The sequence below is a fragment of the Bombina bombina genome, chromosome 2 (assembly GCF_027579735.1).
Source record: "Bombina bombina isolate aBomBom1 chromosome 2, aBomBom1.pri, whole genome shotgun sequence".
NCBI classification, from domain to species: Eukaryota; Metazoa; Chordata; class Amphibia; order Anura; family Bombinatoridae; genus Bombina; species Bombina bombina.
Window position 1 is genome coordinate 1,441,773,432 of NC_069500.1, and position 24,854 is coordinate 1,441,798,285.

The 24,854-nt window shown below is 41.4% G+C and overlaps 1 protein-coding gene across 3 annotated transcripts in view; it reads right to left on the reverse strand.

The window, feature by feature from the left end:
• RTKN (rhotekin) overlaps positions 1-24,854 on the reverse strand; it is a 356,615-nt gene that overhangs the window by 45,636 nt on the left and 286,125 nt on the right. For all 3 annotated transcript variants that reach the window (XM_053704398.1, XM_053704397.1, XM_053704399.1), the window contains one exon: positions 8,885-8,991. In XM_053704398.1, coding sequence (XP_053560373.1) covers positions 8,885-8,991 — 107 coding nt within the window. The remainder of the gene's footprint in view (positions 1-8,884; positions 8,992-24,854) is intronic.

The following is a 24,854-nucleotide window of genomic DNA, read 5'->3' on the forward strand; positions in this document are numbered from 1 at the left end:
TTGATTTCCAGAAATGGTACAAAACACATATATACACGAATGGATGCACACAATAATGTATTAGATTTTATTAGCCATTTTTGGGAAATACCCAAATGTCAGGAGTTTTGAAGTTGACCATTGCTAATTGGTTTGCATACTGCAAGACTCTAATCTATCTTGATGTACTGAACACAGAGGTGGGCCGATCCGGTACCTAAACCGGAAGTGAAGTCACGGCTTTTCGATTTCCACCTCAGATAGATTTAAAAATATGCAGTTATTATTGCCGATAGCACGGCCATGGAAGTAAACCATATATAACATTAATGATGCCCATAGATCATCCCTATATTTCAGAAATAAGGAACTTTAATTTCAAAATACTAAGCGGAACCGGAAGTGGAATGTTTTGCAAGCCACATCCGGGTAATCCAGCAACCCCTATTTAAAGATGCTTTGCTTACCACTGGATCAGTCTTGAAAAAGGTCTATTGAGGACCGAAACGCGTAGACCCTTTGGTAAGCATCTTTCCATTTGATTATTACTATAATTTATACTGTATCACGCTATGTTGCTATTTTGGGTTACAGGTATCTACTAGGGACGACATTAAGAGCCGCTGATTGCCTAAAGTTTTTTGGGATCCTTGGAATTTATCCTGTCACACCTTTATATATTTTTACAATTTTACATTTTTCACAATTTCTACATTCCTATTTCCTCACTCCACTTTGTTGTGGTTTGACTTTGTTTTTTAGCACACCACTGTGCCTTTATTTGGATTGGCCACATTTTTATTGAACTAATTCTTCTGCTACCCCCCTTTTTTTACCTTTTTTATTCATTGTTTTGAACTTTCGGAATTTTTTAAAAATTTTTTGGATTTTGGGAAATTTTTGTACTGTTTTTTACATCAACTTTGTTCTCCACCATCCTTTGTTGAAAAAAAAATTTTCGGAATTTTTTTCTGAATTTCTTCTGATCTTCTAATTGACTGTTTATTTGCCTTTTTTGATTGACTTTTCACTTTTCACTTGTTTTCAGGATCGATCACTACCTTTTTGTATTGGAGTCTTAGTCTCCACTCAGCACCATTTTTTGTGGTTTTTTCATGATGTTTTTTTCATAATTATATGTTTTTTTCATCATTATACAAATTTCTATTGTGTTGTAACTTGCCACATTGTATTTTTGTATTTTTGTTTTTATTGTTGTTGTAATTTGTAAGCATCCACACCCAGGTCTGATCTTTCATTGGATCATTCACATCACGCTACACATCACGCTACACGAATCTCCCTTATTTTACCACGGTGCACACCACACTATGGATCCATAACAGACAACCACAACCCACAGCCTCTTACGCTCTGTATGCTTAGATAGCTTGGTTTACCCAATACGTACCCAAGACTTCTATGTTGATAACCAGTTTGTTAGGCTGATATCGATTTCTTGATTTTGATTTTGCTAGCAATTTTATTGTTTTAAACTGATTTTCTTTTATTGCATTTTTTAAATATATGCTCGGCATCAATTGCCATTGATTTGTTTTTACTCCTATTTTACTGTATATCGCTGTATTTGATTGTAATAAATTTACATTTTAAAGTATTGGCAGTTTTGTATATTTGTCCCTTGGCCTTTTTTGGCGCTGGACTGATTCCTTTGTCTCAGTATATTATATATTCACTGGTTTTACTATTTATAAGTATGTGTAACATGAACGTTTGTGTTTTATTCTATAAACTACTGAGAACATTAATTAAATACAAATATTGTCATTTAGAGCATTTTATTTGCAGTAAATGACAATAGGTTAAAATAATAAAACAGATGGTGTTTTCACACCTCGAATAATGCAAAGAAAACAAGTTCATATTCATTTCTAAACTACACAATACTAATTTAACTTAGCAAGAGGTCAGAAATGAATATTTGGTGGAATAACAGCTGTTATGCACTAGTCATGGTCTCTACCTGTCTATCACGTTACTGTTGGGTGACATTATGTACGGTTTTGTATGATGGATCGTGACCATCCATCTTCCTCTTGATCACATTCCAGAGTTTTTTTTAATGGGTTTCATGTGTGTGGCATGGAGCATTGTCCTGCTGAAAAAAAACAATCTTTAGAGTTGGGGAACTTTGTCAGAGCAGAAGGAAACAACTTTTCTTCCAGGATAACCTTGCACATGGCTTGATTCATGAGTCCTTCACAAAGATAAATCTACCTGATTCCAGCCTTGCTGAAGCACCCCCAGGTCATCACTGACCCTCCAACAAATTTTACAGCGGGCGCGAGACACTGTGACATCTACGCCTCTCCAGGGGCCCGATCCGATATGCAGCGTCGCCCGCAAAAGCCGGCGATGCCAAATATTGCGCTGGTTTGATATCCTATATACGGCGTAACATAGAAGTTACGCTCGTATATTTCTGCCTTCGGCCGTAGGTTTTTTGGCAGGTATACCAAACCCGCGCAGTTTGGTATCCAATATACAGCGTAAGGACTTACGTGGCGAAAATTGAGAAATCTTACTCCATTTTGACCTCGCCACAAATTGCAGGCGTAGTTAGCCTTACGCTGAGTATTGGAGCCCCGTAGCTCCCTAAACTGCCTGCAAAATAAAACCTAACACATAACACATGCGCAATGTCTATCTACCTGTCAACCGCAATCCCCCGCTGCAATCCCTAATAAAGTGTTTAACCCCTAAACCGCCGCTCCCGGACCCCACCACCTACATTAACTGTCTAACCCCCTAATGTGATCCCCCTACACTGCCGCCACCTACATTAAAATTATTACCCCCTAATGTAATCCCCCTACACCGCCGCCATCTATATTAAAATTATTGCCCCCTAATGTGAGCCCCCTACCCCGCTGCCACCTATTTTAAAATGATTAACCCCTAATCTAATCCCCCTACACCGCCGCCACCTATATTAACTATATTAACCCTAATTATATTAGGGTTAATATAGTTATTATATTATATATATTAACCCTATCTAACCCTAACACCCCTAACTTAATTATTATTGCAATAAATCTAAATAATATTAATCTTATTAACTAAAATATTCCTATTTAAAACTAAATACTTACCTATAAAATAAACCTTAAGATAGCTACAATATAATTAATAATTACATTGTAGCTATTTTAGGGTTTATATTTATTTTACAGGTAACTTGGTATTTATTTTAACTAGGTACAATAGCTATTACATAGTTAATAACTATTTAATAGCTACCTAGTTAAAATAATTACCAATTTACCTGTAAAATAAATCCTAACCTAAGTTACAAATACACCTACACTATCAATAAATTAATTAAATAAACTACAATTATCTAAACTAAAATATAATTAAATACACTAAACTAAATTACAAAAACAAACAAACACTAAATTACAAAAAATAAAAAAAGATTACAAGAATTTTAAGCTAATTACACCTAATCTAAGCCCCCTAATAAAATAACAAAGCCCCCCAAAATAAAAAAATGTCCCTACCCTAAACTAAAATACAAAAAGTAATCAGCTCTATTACCAGCCCTTAAAAGGGCCTTTTGTGGGGCATTGCCCCAAAGTAATTATTATCAGGTATTTGTAGAGCGCCAACAGATTCCGCAGCGCTGAAGTAATCAGCTCTTTTACCTGTGAAAAAAAAAGAACCCCCCCATTAAAACCCACCACCCACACACCCCTACTCTAAAACCCATCCTATCCACCCTTAAAAAAACCTAAGTCTAACCCCCAAGTGCTCCTTACCTGTCCTGAAGCCGGTGGAGAAGGTCCTGTTCCAGGTGGAGAAGTCTTCTTCCAGGCGGCGACCTCTTCTTCTTCCAGGAACCAGCCGGCGCGGAGCGGAGGAGTTGAAGACCGATCACTGCAGAGCTGAAGACCATCCTCCCTGGAACTGAAGACTGGCGATGCAGGAACTGAAGACCGGAGCCATGGAGCGTGGAGGATCCTCTTCATACGATCGCCGCCGTACACTGAATCGGAATTCAAGGTACGCAATTAAAAATGGCGTCCCTTGAATTCCTATTGGCTGATTTGAGCCTTCAAATTCAAATCAGCTGATGAAAGCTACTTTAATTCTATTGGCTGATTTGAATAGCCAATAGAATAAGAGCTACTGTAATTCTGTTGGCTGATTAGAATCCACAAATTCATTACTTTTGGCAATCCAATACCCAAGCTAGAGAGGACACAAAAATGAGCAGGGAGGAAACAACAAGGCAGGCAGACCTAAACTGAAGGCACCACTGCTTGAAGCACATTTCTCCCAAAGAAAGCCTCAGCTGAGGCAAAAACATCAAATTTGTAAAACTTAGAAAAGGTATGCAAAGAGGGTCAAGAGTAGTCGCCTTACACATCTGCTCCATAGAAGCTTTGTTCTTAAAGGCCCAAGAATAAGACACTGTACAGGAAGAATGAGCCATAATTCTCCCAGGAGGCTGTTGTCCCACCTCTACATAAGCCACATGAATGACAAATCTCAGCCAAAAACACTAGTCGCAGAGGCCTGTCGTATACTTCAGTCTAGGGTTGTTACTAAATGAGTATTTAGCAACAGATGTATGAATCTCTCAAGAGGATAGAAAAAGAGATGCTGTAAGAATTATTATTTAATATAGCTAGTTTTATATAGCCAAGGCATATAATAGTCATATTAAAGAATAATTCTTACAGCATCTCCTTTTCTATCCTCTTGAGAGATTCATAGATTTGTTGCTAAATACTCATTTAGTAACAACCCAAGGCCTTCTGACCTCATACAAAACGAACAAGGAAGGGGATTGCCTAAAGTCCTTGGTAGCATGAAGATAGAATTTCAACGCACGAACCACATCCAAAATGTGTAGCAACCGCTCCTCCCGAGAAAAAAGATTAGGCCAAAAGGGAGGCTCTACAATCTCCTGATTGATATTGTGGGTAAAGACAACCTTAGGAAGAAAACCTAACTTAGTACGTAAAACAGCCTTATCTGCGTGGAAAACACGACAAGGGGATCACACTGTAAGGCAGATAATTCAGAAACTCTGCAAGCAGAGGAACTAGCCAACACAAACAAAACTTTCCAAGACAAAAGTTTAATGTCAACAGGTTCAAAATGAGTTTGCTGAAGCACTCGAAGAACAAAATTAAGGCTGCAAGGAGGAGCAACTGGTTTAAACACAGGCCTAATTCTAACAAGAGCCTGGACAAAAGCCTGAACATCAGGAAGGTAAGCCAACTTCTTATGAAGCAACCCAGAAAGAGCTGAAAGCTGCACCTTGAGATAACTAGTGGACAAACCTTCCTAGTAGACAAGGCAAAAAATTACTAGGGAAGTGGGAGGGATACTTAATGCTTTGGCTGGGGTGTCTCTGCCTCCTCCTGATGGCCAGATGTTGTATTCCCAATAGTAATGAATGTGTGGACTCTCCCTGCCAGTGGACCTGCTAAGTGAATAAGCCCACACTGCCATACGCCAAATAGGTAGACAAAAAACAAAAAGTTTCTCCCTAGCTACATTAAACTAAGTACCCAATAGCCCATACCAGTTCATTTGATGTAGCTGAAATTTTATGCAAACAGACATTTTATTGTCAGAAACACAATCTACAGGATCAAAAAAAATAACTGCAACTGCACAATTAGAGTTATGCACTTCTTGTAAGGGCAGTTGCATGTACAGGAGACATGTCCCATACTCCATTACACTATGACCAATGAAGAGAAACATCTACAGACATTAGAATGAGATGTGTAGATGGACTAGCATTTCTACAGACAGACTAATGGAATAATGGACGGGCATATAGATGGATAGGTAGGTCTGACAGGCCTACAGACAAATGGATATAAATGAAAGGAGCAGACTACAGACAGACTGATGGAAAATTAGATAGCTTGGAAGGTCCACAAACAAACTAATGGGCATTTAGATGGACAGGTAGGTCTATAGACAAATGAACAGTCATACAGATAAATTGGTAGGTACACAGACAAATTGATATACTTATAGATGGATAGGTAGGTCTGACAAGTAGGTCTACAGACAAATGAACAGTGATACAGATAAATTGGTAGGTCCTCAAACAAAAAAAAGGTCCACTGAGGACCGAAACAATCTTGAAAAAGGTCCACTGAGGACCGAAACGCGTAGACCCATTGGTAAGCATTATTTTAAAGCCCATATTGTTTTTAAAATTTGGTACGCTATGTTGTGAACTATCTTTGCAGGTACGCTACTAGGATACCATAGGAGCAGCTGACAGCCGTCAGGATTCACCTGGAAGTTTCCCCTACCAGGACCCAAGGTTTTCAGTGTGATTTGGATTTGCTTTTTGGTGACTATCCTTTGGATTAACACATTTTTTCTTTTCTTTTTTGTTTTTTTACGTACAATCCTTTTTCTGATTCTTCATTAACATTTGTTGAACAACAGTATTATAGAGTGATTTTCTCATTTGACTTTTTCATCGATTTTTTATTGTACTTTTCATTGTACTGTATTTTTTCTTGTGACATTTTGTTTTCTCCACTGTGATTTTTCACCCCAATCACATACACTTTGTTTACACATTTTTTACACAATTTTGCACTTGTTTTATACTTCTTTTTTGCACTGCAGAGCACGGGTACACTTTACTGCATATGTTCATAATTTATTGCTTTGTCATTGCTTTTTGTGTTATTAGTTTGAACACTGTTCTACTGTTAAGGTTTATTTACACAATTTACACTATACCTAGTCTTAGGGCTATCTGAATCTATTGTTAGCTACACAACTCTGATTCTTTTGGTTTCCCTTGCGAGCTGTTTCTGCCAGTCTTTTAGTGTCTAGATTTATTTTATATGTCTAGTCTCTTATTGCATATGTTTTTAGGAATTAAACATCCCCTCTTACATTAAACCTTTTTATACCACCTCAGTGTTTGTATTTATCCCTTAGCCTTTCTTTGGCGCTGTACACACTCTCTTTATTTCCATATAGATGGATAGGTAGGTCTGACAAATAGGTCTACAGACAAATAGATATGAATGAAAAGGGCAGACTACAGACAGACTGATAAACATATAGATAGATTGGTAGGTCCACAAACAAATTGATAGGCATATAGATAGATAGGTCTACAGACAAACAGATGGATATACAGCATCCCACAAAAGTGAGTACACCCCTCACATATTTGTAAATATTTTATTATATCTTTTCATGTGACAACACTGAAGAAATGACACTTTGCTACAATGTAAAGTGGTGAATGTACAGCCTGTATAACAGTGTAAATGTGCTGTCCCCTCAAAATAACTCAACGCACAGCCATTAATGTCTAAACCGTTGGCAACAAAAGTGAGTACACCCCTAAGTGGAAATATCCAAATTGGGCCCAATTAGCCATTTTCCCTCCCTGGTGTCATGTGACTCGTTAGTGTTACAAGGTCTCAGGTGTGAATGGGGAGCAGGTGTGTTAAATTTGGTGTTATCGCTCTCACACTCTCTCATACTGGTCACTGGAAGTTTAGCATGGCATCTTATGGCAAAGAACTCTCTGAGAATCTGAAAAAAAGAATTGCTGCTCTACATAAAGATGGCCTAGGCTATAAAAAGATTGCCAAGTTCCTGAAACTGAGCTGCAGCACGGTGGGCAAGACCATACAGCAGTTTCACAGGAGAGGTTCCACTCAGAACAGGCCTCGTCATGGTCGACCAAAGAAGTTGAGTGCACGTGCTCAGCGTCATATCCAGAGGTTGTCTTTGTGAAATAGACGTATGAGTGCTGCCAGCATTGCTGCAGAGGTTGAAGGGGTGGAGGGGTCAGCCTGTCAGTGCTCAGACCGTACGCTGCACACTGCATCAAATTGGTCTGCATGGCTGTCGTCCCAGTAGGAAGCCTCTTCTAAAGATGATGCACAAGAAAGCCTGCAAACAGTTTGCTGAAGACAAGCAGACTTAGGACATGGATTACTGGAACCATGTCCTGTGGTCCGATAAAACCAAGATAAACTTATTTGGCGTGTGTCGCAGCAACCAGGTGAGGAGTAGAAAGACAAGTGTGTCTTGCCTACAGTGGTGGTGGGAGTGTCATGGTCTGGGCCTGCATGAGTGCTGCTGGCGCTGGGGAGCTGCAGTTCATTGAGGGAACCATGAATGCCAACATGTACTGTGACAAACTTAAGCAGAGCATGATCCCCTCCCTTCGGAGACTGAGCCACAGGGCAGTATTCCAACATGATAATGACCCCAAACACACCTCCAAGATGACCACTGCCTTGCTAAAGAAGCTGAGGGTAAAGGTGATGGACTGGCTAAGCATGTCTCCGGACCTAAACCTTATTGAGCATCTGTGGGGCATCCTCCCGCAAGGTCTCTAACATCAACCAGCTCTGTGATGTCGTCATGGAGGAGTGGAAGAGGACTCCAGTGACAACCTGTGAAGCTCTGGTGAACTCCATGCCCAAGAGGGTTAAGGCAGTGCTGGAAAATAATGGTGGCCACACAAAATATTGACACTTTGGGCTCAATTTGGACATTTCCACTTAGGGGTGTACTCACTTTTGTGGCCAATGGTTTAGACATTAATGGCTGTGTGTTGAGTTATTTTGAGGGGACAGCAAATTTACACTGTTACACAGGCTGTTACCTCACTACTTTACATTATAGCAAAGTGTCACTTCTTCTGTGTTGTCACATGAAAAGATATAATAAAATATTTACAAAGTGTACTCACTTTTATGGGATACTGTATAGATGGATAGTTAGAGCTTCTTATGAACTGATGGATATAAAGATAGACAGATAAAAGCTACTTATTGGCTGCAAAAGTTATTGATGGGTATACAAACCTCAAAAAGACAAGTTTGCTGGCAGGTTGTAAACAGGATAATGTCCCTACCTGTATCTGCAGTGTTCCTGACATCATTTCCTGGCTCATACAGTCTGGCTGGGCTGTTAGACGACAACAAACGCTGCCATAGAGAGGAAGCCAGAAAGGGCTGTCATCTGTAAGAGTAGAAAGTACCTGAGTATATCTGCATACAGTTACAGTATCCCAAACATACACATCTAATCCATACACATAACCTAACCCTATGTATACACATAACCTAACCCTATGTATACACATAACCTAACCCTGTGTATACACATAACCTAACCCTATGTATACACATAACCTAACCCTGTGTATACACATAACCTAACCCTGTGTATACACATAACCTAACCCTATGTATACACATAACCTAACCCTATGTATACACATAACCTAACCCTATGTATACACATAACCTAACCCTATGTATACACATAACCTAACCCTATGTATACACATAACCTAACCCTATGTATACACATAACCTAACCCTATGTATACACATAACCTAACCCTATGTATACACATAGCCTAACCCTATGTATACACATAACCTAACCCTATGTATACACATAACCTAACCCTATGTATACACATAACCTAACCCTATGTATACACATAACCTAACCCTATGTATACACATAACCTAACCCTATGTATACACATAACCTAACCCTATGTATACACATAACCTAACCCTATGTATACACATAACCTAACCCTATGTATACACATAACCTAACCCTATGTATACACATAACCTAACCCAATGTATACACATAACCTAACCCTATGTATACACATAACCTAACCCTATGTATACACATAACCTAGCCCTATGTATACACATAACCTAGCCCTATGTATACACATAACCTAACCCTATGTATACACATAACCTAACCCTATGTATACACATAACCTAACCCAATGTATACACATAACCTAACCCTATGTATACACATAACCTAACCCTATGTATACACATAACCTAGCCCTATGTATACACATAACCTAGCCCTATGTATACACATAACCTAACCCTATGTATACACATAACCTAACCCTATGTATACACATAACCTAACCCTATGTATACACATAACCTAGCCCTATGTATACACATAACCTAACCCTATGTATACACATAACCTAACCCTATGTATACACATAACCTAACCCTATGTATACACATAACCTAACCCTATGTATACACATAACCTAACCCTATGTATACACATAACCTAACCCTATGTATACACATAAACTAACCCTATGTATACACATAACCTAACCCTATGTATACACATAACCTAACCCTATGTATACACATAACCTAACCCTGTGTATACACATAACCTAACCCTGTGTATACACATAACCTAACCCTGTGTATACACATAACCTAACCCTATGTATACACATAACCTAACCCTATGTATACACATAACCTAACCCTATGTATACACATAACCTAACCCTATGTATACACATAACCTAACCCTATGTATACACATAACCTAACCCTATGTATACACATAACCTAACCCTATGTATACACATAACCTAACCCTATGTATACACATAACCTAACCCTATGTATACACATAACCTAACCCTATGTATACACATAACCTAACCCTGTGTATACACATAACCTAACCCTGTGTATACACATAAACTAACCCTGTGTATACACATAACCTAACCCTGTGTATACACATAACCTAACCCTGTGTATACACATAACCTAACCCTGTGTATACACATAACCTAACCCTGTGTATACACATAACCTAACCCTGTGTATACACATAACCTAACCCTGTGTATACACATAACCTAACCCTATGTATACACATAACCTAACCCTATGTATACACATAACCTAACCCTATGTATACACATAACCTAACCCTATGTATACACATAACCTAACCCTATGTATACACATAACCTAACCCTATGTATACACATAACCTAACCCTATGTATACACATAACCTAACCCTATGTATACACATAACCTAACCCTATGTATACACATAACCTAACCCTATGTATACACATAACCTAACCCTATGTATACACATAACCTAACCCTATGTATACACATAACCTAACCCTATGTATACACATAACCTAACCCTATGTATACACATAACACTATAGCTTAAGCCAATGTGCATGCTATGTAACTGTCTATAAGTTATGGGTAAAGTCAGATATCGGGTAATCCTAGCATTACCCAGGTAAAACTGACATTAGCTAGCGGCTATGGGTAAAGTCAGATATCGGGTAATCCTAGCATTACCCAGGTAAAACTGACATTACCTAGAGCTTTGGGTAAAGTCAGATATCGGCTAATCCTAGCATTACCCAGGTAAAACTGACATTAGCTAGCGGCTATGGGTAAAGTCAGATATCGGGTAATCCTAGCATTACCCAGGTAAAACTGACATTACCTAGAGCTTTGGGTAAAGTCAGATATCGGGTAATCCTAGCATTACCCAGGTAAAACTGACATTACCTAGAGCTTTGGGTAAAGTCAGATATCGGGTAATCCTAGCATTACCCAGGTAAAACTGACATTACCTAGAGCTTTGGGTAAAGTCAGATATCGGGTAATCCTAGCATTACCCAGGTAAAACTGACATTACCTAGAGCTTTGGGTAAAGTCAGATATCGGGTAATCCTAGCATTACCCAGGTAAAACTGACATTAGCTAGCGGCTATGGGTAAAGTCAGATATCGGGTAATCCTAGCATTACCCAGGTAAAACTGACATTACCTAGAGCTTTGGGTAAAGTCAGATATCGGGTAATCCTAGCATTACCCAGGTAAAACTGACATTACCTAGAGCTTTGGGTAAAGTCAGATATCGGGTAATCCTAGCATTACCCAGGTAAAACTGACATTACCTAGCGGCTATGGGTAAAGTCAGATATCGGGTAAGCCTAGCATTACCCAGGTAAAACTGACATTAGCTAGCGGCTATGGGTAAAGTCAGATATCGGCTAATCCTAGAATTACCCAGGTAAAACTGACATTACCTAGCGGCTATGGGTAAAGCCCGATGTAAGATCATACTGGATAAAGTTCATCTACACTAATTTTTTTGCCTCTGCCTGGGGGGTTGATGGGGAGCGCCTCACCGATCTTCTGGCATCCACCACAAGTGGATCTTGGGAAATGAGGTTTATAAGGGAGGCTAAAAAGATAGTAAAGATGGGGAAATACAGCAAATCGTATATATATGTTTGATGCATTGATTTGCGATAGGCGTGTGTATACAGGGATAGGTATGTGTATGCAGGGATAGGCATGTGCATACAGGGATAGGCCTGTGTATGCAGGGATAGGCATGTGTATACAGGGATAGGCCTGTGTATACAGGGATAGGTATGTGTATACAGGGATAGGTATGTGTATACAGGGATAGGTATGTGTATGCAGGGATAGGCATGTGTATACAGGGATAGGCCTGTGTATGCAGGGATAGGCATGTGTATACAGGGATAGGCATGTGTATACAGGGATAGGTATGTGTATACAGGGATAGGCATGTGTATACAGGGATAGGCATGTGTATACAGGGATAGGCATGTGCATACAAGGATAGGCCTGTGCATACAAGGATAGGCCTGTGTATACAGGGATAGGCATGTGCATACAAGGATAGGCCTGTGCATACAAGGATAGGCCTGTGCATACAAGGATAGGCATGTGCATACAAGGATAGGCATGTGTATACAGGGATAGGCATGTGTATACAAGGATAGGCATGTGTATAAAGGGATAGGCATGTGTATACAGTGATAGGCATGTGTATACAAGGATAGGCCTGTGTACACAGGGATAGGCATGTGTATACAGGGATAGGCATGTGTATACAAGGATAGGTATGTGTATGAAGGGATAGGCATTTGTATACAAGGATAGGCATGTGTATACAGGGATAGGCATGTGTATACAAGGATAGGCATGTGTATACAAGGATAGGCATGTGTATACAGGGATAGGCATGTGTATACAGGGATAGGCATGTGTATACAGTGATAGGCATGTGTATACAAGGATAGGCATGTGTATACAGGGATAGGCATGTGTATACAGGGATAGGCATGTGTATACAGGGATAGGCATGTGTATACAAGGATAGGCATGTGTATACAGGGATAGGCATGTGTATACAGGGATAGGCATGTGTATACAAGGATAGGCATGTGTATACAGGGATAGGCATGTGTATACAGGGATAGGCATGTGTATACAGGGATAGGCATGTGTATACAAGGATAGGCATGTGTATACAAGGATAGGCATGTGTATACAGGGATAGGCATGTGTATACAAGGATAGGCATGTGTATACAGGGATAGGCATGTGTATACAGGGATAGGCATATGTATACAAGGATAGGCATGTGTATACAGGGATAGGCATGTGTATACAGGGATAGGCATGTGTATACAGGGATAGGCATGTGTATACAAGGATAGGCATGTGAATACAAGGATAGGCATGTGTATACAGGGATAGGCATGTGTATACAGGGATAGGCATGTGTATACAAGGATAGGCCTGTGTATACAGGGATAGGCCTGTGTATACAGGGATAGGCCTGTGTATACAGGGATAGGTCTGTGTATACAGAGATAGGCATGTGTATACAGAGATAGGCATGTGTATGCAGGGATAGGCATGTGTATGAAGGGATAGGCATGCGCATACAGGGATAGGCATGCGTATACAGGGATAGGCATGCGTATACAGGGATAGGCATGTGTATGCAGGGATAGGCATGTGTATACAGGGATAGGCCTGTGTATACAGGGATAGGCCTGTGTATACAGGGATAGGTCGGTGTATGCAGGGATAGGCATGTGTATACAGGGATAGGCCTGTGTATACAGGGATAGGTCGGTGTATGCAGGGATAGGCATGTGTATGCAGGGATAGGCATGTGTATACAGATATAGGCATGTGTATACAGATATAGGTATGTGTATGCAGGGATAGGTATGTGTATGCAGGGATAGGCCTGTGTATGAAGGGATAGGCATGCGCATACAGGGATAGGCATGCGTATACAGGGATAGGCATGCGTATACAGGGATAGGCATGTGTATGCAGGGATAGGCATGTGTATACAGGGATAGGCCTGTGTATACAGGGATAGGCCTGTGTATACAGGGATAGGTCGGTGTATGCAGGGATAGGCATGTGTATACAGGGATAGGCCTGTGTATACAGGGATAGGTCGGTGTATGCAGGGATAGGCATGTGTATGCAGGGATAGGCATGTGTATACAGAGATAGGCATGTGTATGCAGGGATAGGCATGTGTATACAGGGATAGGCCTGTGTATACAGGGATAGGTCGGTGTATGCAGGCATAGGCATGTGTATGCAGGGATAGGCATGTGTATACAGAGATAGGCATTTGTATACAGATATAGGCATGTGTATGCAGGGATAGGTATGTGTATGCAGGGATAGGCATGTGTATGCAGGGATAGGTATGTGTATGCAGGGATAGGCCTGTGTATGAAGGGATAGGCATGCGTATACAGGGATAGGCATGCGTATACAGGGATAGGCATGCATATACAGGGATAGGCATGAGTATACAGGGATAGGCATGTGTATACAGGGATAGGCATGAGTATACAGGGATAGGCATGTGTATACAGGGATAGGCATGTGTATGCAGGGATAGGCATGTGTATACAGGGATAGGCATGAGTATACAGGGATAGGCATGTGTATACAGGGATAGGCATGAGTATACAGGGATAGGCATGAGTATACAGGGATAGGCATGAGTATACAGGGATAGGCATGTGTATACAGGGATAGGCATGTGTATACAGGGATAGGCATGAGTATACAGGGATAGGCATGTGTATACAGGGATAGGCATGTGTATGCAGGGATAGGCATGTGTATACAGGGATAGGCATGAGTATACAGGGATAGGCATGTGTATACAGGGATAGGCATGAGTATACAGGGATAGGCATGTGTATGCAGGGATAGGCATGTGTATGCAGGGATAGGCATGTGTATGCAGGGATAGGCATGTGTATGCAGGGATAGGCATGAGTATACAGGGATAGGCATGTGTATACAGGGATAGGCATGAGTATACAGGGATAGGCATGTGTATGCAGGGATAGGCATGTGTATGCAGGGATAGGCATGTGTATGCAGGGATAGGCATGTGTATACAGGGAAAGGCATGAGTATACAGGGATAGGCATGTGTATACAGGGATAGGCATGTGTATGCAGGGATAGGCATGTGTATGCAGGGATAGGCATGTGCATACAAGGATAGGCATGTGCATACAGAGATAGGCATGTGTATACAGGGATAGGCATGTTTATGCAGGGATAGGCATGCATATGCAGGGATAGGCATGTGTATACAAGGATAGTTATGTGTTGTGAGGCTATTGCTGAGTGACATTAAATATATTTATATATACATATATATATATATATATATATATATATATATATGATAAGATAAAAAAGGTATGCTATATATTAAATATTAAACCTGGACATGCTTAATACCATTGCTGAATGCAAATCCATTTTGTCAAGATTCTGAAGCTAGACTCAGAAATCAAACCCCCTCTTTCTGACGAAATACACATCTCAGTGTTCAACAGCAGACATCTATCAAATTAGGAGATATAATTTCAATGGATTTCCTATCAGATCACCAGACCCCCTGTAGGGAGAGAGCCTAGAAGTCTGAAATGATCACTTCTTTGAAGCTAGCAAGACTTCAGGGTGGCCAGGAAATGTAAATATCTATTATCTAGGTGTTAAGTGTTCCATACTGAGTTCCAATACACAGACCCTAGACTCTATGTCAGCTTCAAATGCCGTTGTTGTTATAGGGGGAAGTTAAAAAGTCATATGAAAAGTTTATTTGAAATAAATTGTATAATTTTCAGATCTATTTAAAATACTCAGATTATATAAATAAAAAGAAAATGTATGCTTACCTGTTAAATTTATTTCTTTTTTGACACGATGAGTCCACGGATCATCATTAATTACTGTTGGGAATATCACTCCTCCCAGCAGGAGGCGGCATAGAGCACCACAGCAAAGCTGTTAAATTTCACCTCCCTTCCCTCCCACCCCAGTCATTCGACCGAAGTAAAGGAGAGAAAGGAAGTAACAAGGTGCAGAGGTGTCTAAAGTTTATAACATACCAACAACCGGTCTCAAAAAGAGGGTGGGCCGTGGACTCATCGTGTCAAAAAATAAATACATTTATCAGGTAAGCATTAATTTTCTTTTCTTTTTAATGACACGATGAGTCCACGGATCATCATTAATTACTGTTGGGAATCAATACCCAAGCTAGAGTACACAGATGATAAGGGATGGACAAGACAGGAACCTAAACTGAAGGCACCACTGCTTGAAGAACCTTTCTCCCAAAAGCGACCTCAACTGAGGCCAAAAGTGCAATTTTATAGAATTTTGAAGAAGAGTGAAAAGAGAACAAGATGCAGCCTTGCAAGTCTGTTCCACAGAAACTTCACTTCTGACTGCCCATGAGAAATCAACAGCCCTCATGGAATGAGCCGCAACTCTCTCTGGAGGTTGCTATCCAGCAATCTCTTAGGCAAAATGTAAGATACTCTTCAGCCATAAAGAAAGAAAAGCAGCTGTAACTTTCTGTTCCTTACGTCTTTCGGAGAAAACCACAGATAAAGAAGAAGTCTTACAAAATCCTTAGTCGCCTGCAAGTAAAAATGTGAGTCTAAATAGTGCTAAAACCCTTCCTTCCGAGAAGAAGGATTAGGGTACAAGGAAGGAACACCAGTCTCCTGATTAACGCCCCAGACAAAAATAACATAATGGTACCTAAAACCACCTTATCTGAAGAAAAGTAAGGCAAGGTGACTCACACTGTAATGCCGAGAGCTCTGACACTCTACGAGCAGAGGAAAGAGTAATACAAAACAAAACTTTCCAAGACATAATCTAAGGAATGCATTGGCTCAAATAGAGCCCCCTGAATACTCCTAAATTAATATTCTAAGGAGGAGCAACTGGCTAGAATACAGGCCTAATCCTGACCAAGGCCTGACAAAAACTAATGTATGCCTGGGAAATCCTCCAGACGTATATGTAACAAAAAAGACAAGGCAGAAAATAGACCCTGCTCCCCATCCCAGAAATCTGGCGTCTGTAGTCACAATCACCCAAGAGGATCTGCGAAAGCAGGTTCCCTGGAAGAGATGATCCTGAGACAACCACCAAGGTAGGGAATCCCTGTCTCCTGCTCTAGCTGTAATCGCGGAGACAGATTCACATAATCTCCGTTCCACTGCCCGAGTATGCCTAACTGCAGAGGACTAAGGTGGAAACGAGCGAACAGGATGATGTTCCCTGCCGCAACCATCAGCCCAATTACCTCCATGCACTGAGCCACTCACGGGCGAGGAGAGAACGGAAGTGCTAGGCAAGAATCAAAATCTTTGATTTCCTGACTTCTGTCAAATTAACTCTCATTGGTTACCAAGGAAACTATCCTTGTAGAATTAATTTCCAAATTCACCTTCCATCTGTGAGACCGCAGGAAGGATAACATTTCCGTGTATGATCCTGCTTGTGAAAGAAGGCACTTGAACCAGAATGTCGTCCAGATAAATAACCACTGCAATGCCCCGTAATCGGAGCACCACTAGCCGGGATCCCAGAACCTTTGACAAAATTCTGGGAGCTGTATCAAGCCGAATGGAAGAGCCACAAACTGGAATTGTTTGCCTTAGAAACTTGTGATGGTCCCTGTGGATGGGAACATGGAAGAAAACGTCCCTTAAATCCACCGTGGTCATAAATTTACCCTCTTGGACCAAAAGAAGAATGAAACTAGTAGTTTCCATCTTGGAGGACGGCATTCTGACAAACTTGTTTGGACTTTGAGATCTAAAGTTGGTCTGAAGGTTCCCTCCTTCTTGGGAACCACGAACAGATCGGAATAGAATTCCAGACCTTGTTCCTGCATTGGAACAGGAACAACCGCTCCCAGGTCGGAGAGGTCCCGCACACAATGTAAGAATGCCTCTCCTTTGTCTGGTCGACAGATAATCTTGAAAACAGAAAACCTGCCCCTGGAAGGAAAGGTCCGAACTTTAGTTTGTATCCCTGGGACACAATGTCCACCACGCAGGGATCCAGAACATTTCAAACTTAAGCCCAAATGAAGAAGGAAGCCAGCCCCCTACAAGATCCGATCCCGGATCGGAGGCATGCCCTTCATGCTGTCTCTGATTCAACAGCAGGCTTCTTGGATTGCTTTTTCCTAGTCCTAGACTGAATGGGTCACCAGGAAGGCATGGACATCTCACGCCTGGAAGAGGGAGTGGAAAGATTTTCCTAGAACTTTCTCTGACGTCCCTTTTATTTATTTCTCTTATCCTGAGGGAGGGAATGTCCCTTAACTCCGGTAATGGCAGTAATGATCTCCATCAAACCAGGTCCAAACAAGGTCTTACCCTTGTAAGGAGTCGTCAAAAGATTAGACTTAGATGAGACATCCGCAGAACAAGATTTTAATCATAACACTCTGTGGCCCAATATGACAAGCCTAAAATCCTAGCTGCCTGTTAACAAACTGAAGGGAAGCATCTGTAATAAAGGAGTTGTCTAACTTAAAGGCCTTTAACCTATCCTGTATTTCTTCGAGGGCAGTATTTGTCTGACTACAATCAGACAACGCATGAAACTAGTATGCTGCCAAACTAGTGATGTTAGCACCGCAAGTTACCATTGTAACCCAGATGTACATACATTCTTTTGAGCAACTCCTCTAACTTCTTATCCATAGGATCTTTAAAGGAACAACTACGCTCGCCGTATTCAGCATTGCACCAGCAGCTCACAAGAGCTGCTGGTGCAACGCCGCCCCCTGCAGACTTGCGGCCAATAGGCCACCAGCAGGGGGGTGTCAATCAACCCGATCGTACTCGATCGGGTTGAATTCCGGCGATGCGTGTCCGCCTGCTCAGAGCAGGCGGACAGGTTATGGAGCAGCGGTCTTTGTGACCGCTGCTTCATAACTGCTGTTTCTGGTGAGCCTGCAGGCTCGCCAGAAACACGGGCCATCAAGCTCCATTGGGAGCTTGCTAAATATGCCCCTTAGTCTTGAAGTCTTCCAAGGTAGCTAAAACCTCCTTAATTAACAAACGGAGGTGTACAAGCCAAAACCTGGAGAAAACAACTTCAGTATTAGATAACGGTATTACACTGTCTGAGTTTTCCCCCTCAGATACTACCGATGTATATTCCTCTTCAAGCTTCTGGAAAGAAGACTTTCGGAATAGCCACTACTGTATCAGAAACCTTTATTTGAATACATTTCCTCTTACGTTTTCCCTGCAGCACGGGAAAAGCAGAAAATGGGGCCTATCTATCAAGCTCCAAAAGGAGCTTGATGCCCCGTGTTTCTGGCGAGTCTTCAGGCTTGCCAGAAACAGCAGTTATGAAGCAGCGGTCACAAAGACCGCTGCTCCATAACCCTGTCCGCCTGCTCTGAGCAGGTGGACAGACATCGCCGGAAATCAACCCGATCGAGTACTATCGGGTTGATTGACACCCCCCTACTGGCGGCCGATTGGCCGCGAGTCTGCAGGGGGCGGTGTTGCACCAGCAGCTCTTGTGAGATGCTGGTGCAATGCTGAATATGGAGAGCGTATTGCTCTCCGTATTCAGCGAGGTGATCCGCACTGCCGGATCAGGTCCGCCAGACCTTGTTAAATAGGGGCCAATGCCTCAGATACTGCTGATGACATTAGAGAAGCAATGTCTTGCAAGGTAACTCCACGTGGAGTTTGAGAGGAAGCGCAAGGCACTGCATGTGTGGGCGATAAAATTTTTCGCACATTTGAGGAGAAAGATGCGGCATATATTGAACATTGTCATTAGACTCCTGAACAACATTCGCCTTAGAAGAAGTTGGCTCAGAAAAGTCTATCCCTATTTTTTAAATACTCTCACCACATGAGAAACAGAAAGGGATTGGTGGTTCCATATAGGTATCAAAACATAAAGAACAAGAAACACAATGGATGAATTAATCAGATAAAAGTCTTACATTTTTTTTAAAAATTAACACAGAATAAACGGTACTGTCTCTTTAAATTTTAAAACGTAAGTTTTTCTTTTTTGTGCAGAAAATAGGCTAAATTGGTACACAAATACTTCAGAACCATTCTACCCCTCAGTTAACTTTGCTGAGGTTCCCATTTGGCTTTCTAACACCAGATACATTCCCTCAGAAAAAGTAGCGCTGTCCGGTCCTAACGCATGTTTAAACACTGAGGGCTCAATTTATATATCAAACTGTCTGATCCTTCCGATAACAGGAAGTGTTAGGAAGTGTAAAGGAAGTGGTGCCACACATAGCTCCGCCCATCGTGGGCGTTTCCAAAGGCAATCTCCCGGTCGCCATTTTAATGCTTAAAGTTAAGTCACCAGGAGATATTATCTGCAAAGCCTGGAAGTAAACTAAGTCTTCAGTTTCTAGACGGCTGCTTAGCCCTGTGAACAGTGAAACACCACCTCTAATGAGCCTATCTCCTCAGCCCCAGTGATATAAGCCCCTGGGAGCAGTGAAAAATCACTTAATCTTAAGTTTATCTCCTCAGCCCCAGTGATATAAGCCCCTGGGAGCAGTGAAAAATAACTTAATCTTAAGTTTATCTCCTCAGCCCCAGTGATATAAGCCCCCGGGAGCAGTGAAAAATCACTTAATCTTAAGTTTATCTCCTCAGCCCCAGTGATATAAGCCCCTGGGAGCAGTGAAAAATCACTTAATCTTAAGTATATCTCCTCAGCCCCAGTGATATAAGCACCCGGGGGCAGTGAAAAATCACTTAATCTTAAGTATATCTCCTCAGCCCCAGTGATATAAGCCCCTGGGAGCAGTGAAAAATCACTTAATCTTAAGTTTATCTCCTCAGCCCCAGTGATATAAGCCCCCGGGAGCAGTGAAAAATCACTTAATCTTAAGTATATCTCCTCAGCCCCAGTGATATAAGCCCCCGGGAGCAGTGAAAAATCACTTAATCTTAAGTATATCTCCTCAGCCCCAGTGATATAAGCCCCTGGGAGCAGTGAAAAATCACTTAATCTTAAGTATATCTCCTCAGCCCCAGTGATATAAGCCCCCGGGAGCAGTGAAAAATCACTTAATCTTAAGTTTATCTCCTCAGCCCCAGTGATATAAGCCCCCGGGAGCAGTGAAAAATCTCCTCAGCCCCAGTGATATAAGCCCCTGGGAGCAGTGAAAAATCACTTAATCTTAAGTATATCTCCTCAGCCCCAGTGATATAAGCACCCGGGGGCAGTGAAAAATCACTTAATCTTAAGTATATCTCCTCAGCCCCAGTGATATAAGCCCCCGGGAGCAGTGAAAAATCACTTAATCTTAAGTATATCTCCTAAGCCCAAGTGATATAAGCCCCCGGGAGCAGTGAAAAATCTCCTCAGCCCCAGTGATATAAGCCCCTGGGAGCAGTGAAAAATCACTTAATCTTAAGTATATCTCCTCAGTCCCAGTGATATAAGCCCCCGGGAGCAGTGAAAAATCTCCTCAGCCCCAGTGATATAAGCACCCGGGAGCAGTGAAAAATCACTTAATCTTAAGTATATCTCCTCAGCCCCAGTGATATAAGCACCCGGGGGCAGTGAAAAATCACTTAATCTTAAGTATATCTCCTCAGTCCCAGTGATATAAGCCCCCGGGAGCAGTGAAAAATCTCCTCAGCCCCAGTGATATAAGCACCCGGGAGCAGTGAAAAATCTCCTCAGCCCCAGTGATATAAGCACCCGGGAGCAGTGAAAAATCTCCTCAGCCCCAGTGATATAAGTCCCCGGGAGCAGTGAAAAATCTCCTCAGCCCCAGTGATATAAGCACCCGGGAGCAGTGAAAAATCTCCTCAGCCCCAGTGATATAAGCCCCCGGGAGCAGTGAAAAATCTCCTCAGCCCCAGTGATATAAGCCCCCGGGAGCAGTGAAAAATCACTTAATCTTAAGTTTATCTCCTCAGTCCCAGTGCCTGCTGAAAAGGTGCTGTCTGTAAATCCCCTAATTTTGTATATAGGTGGCTCTATGTCCCAGGTAAATAAAGTGATCCACTTCCTCTGGATCCTTTCCCCAGACCCAGAATAAAAAGTCAGCACTTACCTTGTAAATCTGCCAGACCACAGGGCAGCTCAGCAGGTTTGTGAGGTCCTCTCCCTCACATTTATTTATTTATTTATAAAATATTTTACCAGGAAGGATACATTGAGATTTCTCTCATTTTCAAGTATGTCCTGGGACCACAAAACATTGCATTGATACAATAGGGTACAATAAAATACAAAAACAATAATAATACACAATATATGCAGAATTTAACATAGAACAGGTAGGAAATATTTAATCAACCATGACAGGAGCATTCTGTTTTGAGATATGTATAGAGGGATCTCTTAAAGGATATTAGACTTGGGGAAGTTTTTAAAGTGTGAGGGAGGTCATTCCATAATTGTGGTGCTCTGTAGGAAAAGGAGGATCGAGCTGCTTTCTTTTTGTATTGAGGCAAACTAAATAATGTGCTGGTACTGGATCGGAGGTTATAGGAGGTGGGAATAGCCGGGGAGAGCATTCTGCTCAGGTAGGGTGGGAGCTTCCCAGAAAGGCTCTTAAACACAAGGCAGGAAAGATGGAGGGTGCGTCTGGATTCCAGCGACAGCCAGTTTAGTTCTTTTAGCATGTCACAATGGTGGGTCCTGTAGTTACATTGTAGCACAAAGTGGCAGAACGAGTTATACAATGTATTACGTTTATTAAGGTGAGTTTGCAGTGCAGGTGCGTATACTATGTCCCCATAATCCATGATAGGCATCAGCATTTGCTGTACAATCTTTTCCTTTACTGTGGGGCTGAGGCAAGATTTGTTTCGGTACAGGGCACCTAGTTTTGGATAAAGTTTAGATGCAAGTTTTTCTATGTGGAGGCCAAAAGATAGATTGGGGTCTAACAACATACCTAAGTATTTAAAAAAGTGGACGGCGGTCAGCGTGCAATTGGATTTTGTTTTGATGCAAAGATGTGAATTTTGTAATTTGTGTAATTTAGGTCCTGTTCCAAAGATCATTGTGACAGTTTTGTCAGTGTTTAGGAAGAGTTTGTTTTTTGAGATCCACTTTTCTACCTCTGTGAACTGGTCTTGGAGCACTGCTTCAAGCTGCGGCAGATCAGAATTGTTTTCATAGATTACCGTGTCATCTGTATACATGTGTACAGTTGAGAATTTGCAGACATTAGGCAAATCATTTATAAATAATGTGAATAGTAGGGGGCCGAGAATGGAACCTTGGGGAACACCACACGTGACTGGGAGAGGGAGGGAGTCACTGTCAGAAAAGGAGACATATTGTGATCGATCCGATACATATGATCGAAACCAGGTTAACGGATGATCAGCACTACCAGAGTTTTTTAGTTTGAGCAGTAGTATGTTGTGGTCTACTGTGTCAAAGGCCTTTGCAAAATCAAGGAAAATAGCTCCAGTTAGGTCTCCTTGTTCCATGCCAGTTTGGATGTCGTTGCAAACTTTTAGGAGGGCAGTTGTAGTGGAGTGATTCAGTCGAAAACCTGATTAATCAGGGGTCAGATAGTTAGATTGTTGGTAATACTCACATAATTGCGTATGAACACATTTTTCTAAGATATTTGACAATACTGGGAGCAAAGATATAGGGCGATAATTAGAAACCAAGGTTAACTCCCCACTTTTATGGATAGGCACTACTCTTGCAGTTTTCCAATGTTTGGGTATGTATCCAGACACCAAGGATTCATTAATTAGGGTTGTGACCGGTTTAGCAATTGCCGGCGCACTGAGCTTCAACAGCATTGCTGGGATTTGATCAGGTCCAGACTGGTTTTTCATTTTTAGATTATTAAGGTGTTTCTTTATGACATTGATGGGTACAGGTCTAAAATTGAACTTCTCTATACAGGGTCTTTGCTGATTTAGTGGGGCCTGATCCACATTTGTAGTTTCAGGATGCGTTCTAAGGGGAGTTGCAGGAATGGTTGTCCACATTGACAGTGGGTGGTTGGGAGTGGATTGGAGGATTTTGTAAGTTATTTATGAGTTTCCAAAACTTTCTAGGTTTTGATATGTTATTGTTCAGATTTTCACAGAAATATTGGGCCTTGGCCAATTTTGTTTGTTTAGTACTTATATTTCGCCATTGTCTATATACACAGTGATCGTTCATAGAGCCTGTATGCTTGAAGTTTGACCACAGTGAATCCCGAAACTTGTACATTTGAATGAGGTCAGCTGTTATTCAATTCAAGTGTGCTCCTTTTACTCTCACCTTACGCAGCGGGGCATGTAAATTTCAAACTTGTAGGAGTTCAGACTGAAAGAATTCAACTGCAGAGTCTAGATCTGGGATTAGGTTTAATCTGTGCCAGGGGAGGTTTCTTGATGTCATTTAGAAATGATTGAAGATTAAATTTTTTGAAGGACCTGGTGATTTTAACCTTGGGAGAGGATTTAGTTGCCTTTATTTTGCGCACACAGAACACTAAGCAGTGGTCACTGAAATGGTTAGGGAGAACACCTGCTTCCTGGATTCGGTCGGGAGAAGTGGAGAGAATCCAGTCGAGCAGGGTGTGATTTCGGCTTTTGATGTTTATGCGAGTTGGGGAGGAGATGAATTGTGTTAGCTGCAAAGATTTAAACAGTGAGCGACAACTATTATTTTTTGGATTCAGCCAATCAATATTAAAATCTTCAAAAACCAAAATTTAACTTTTTGGGTTTTGAGCTATGGTTTCACTAAGGAGATGTGCTATGTCAGAAATTGAATGCACAGGGGAGCTAGGTGGGCGGTAGATTCCTGCAACAACGATTGATTTACTGCACCGGATCTCAATTGTGCCAG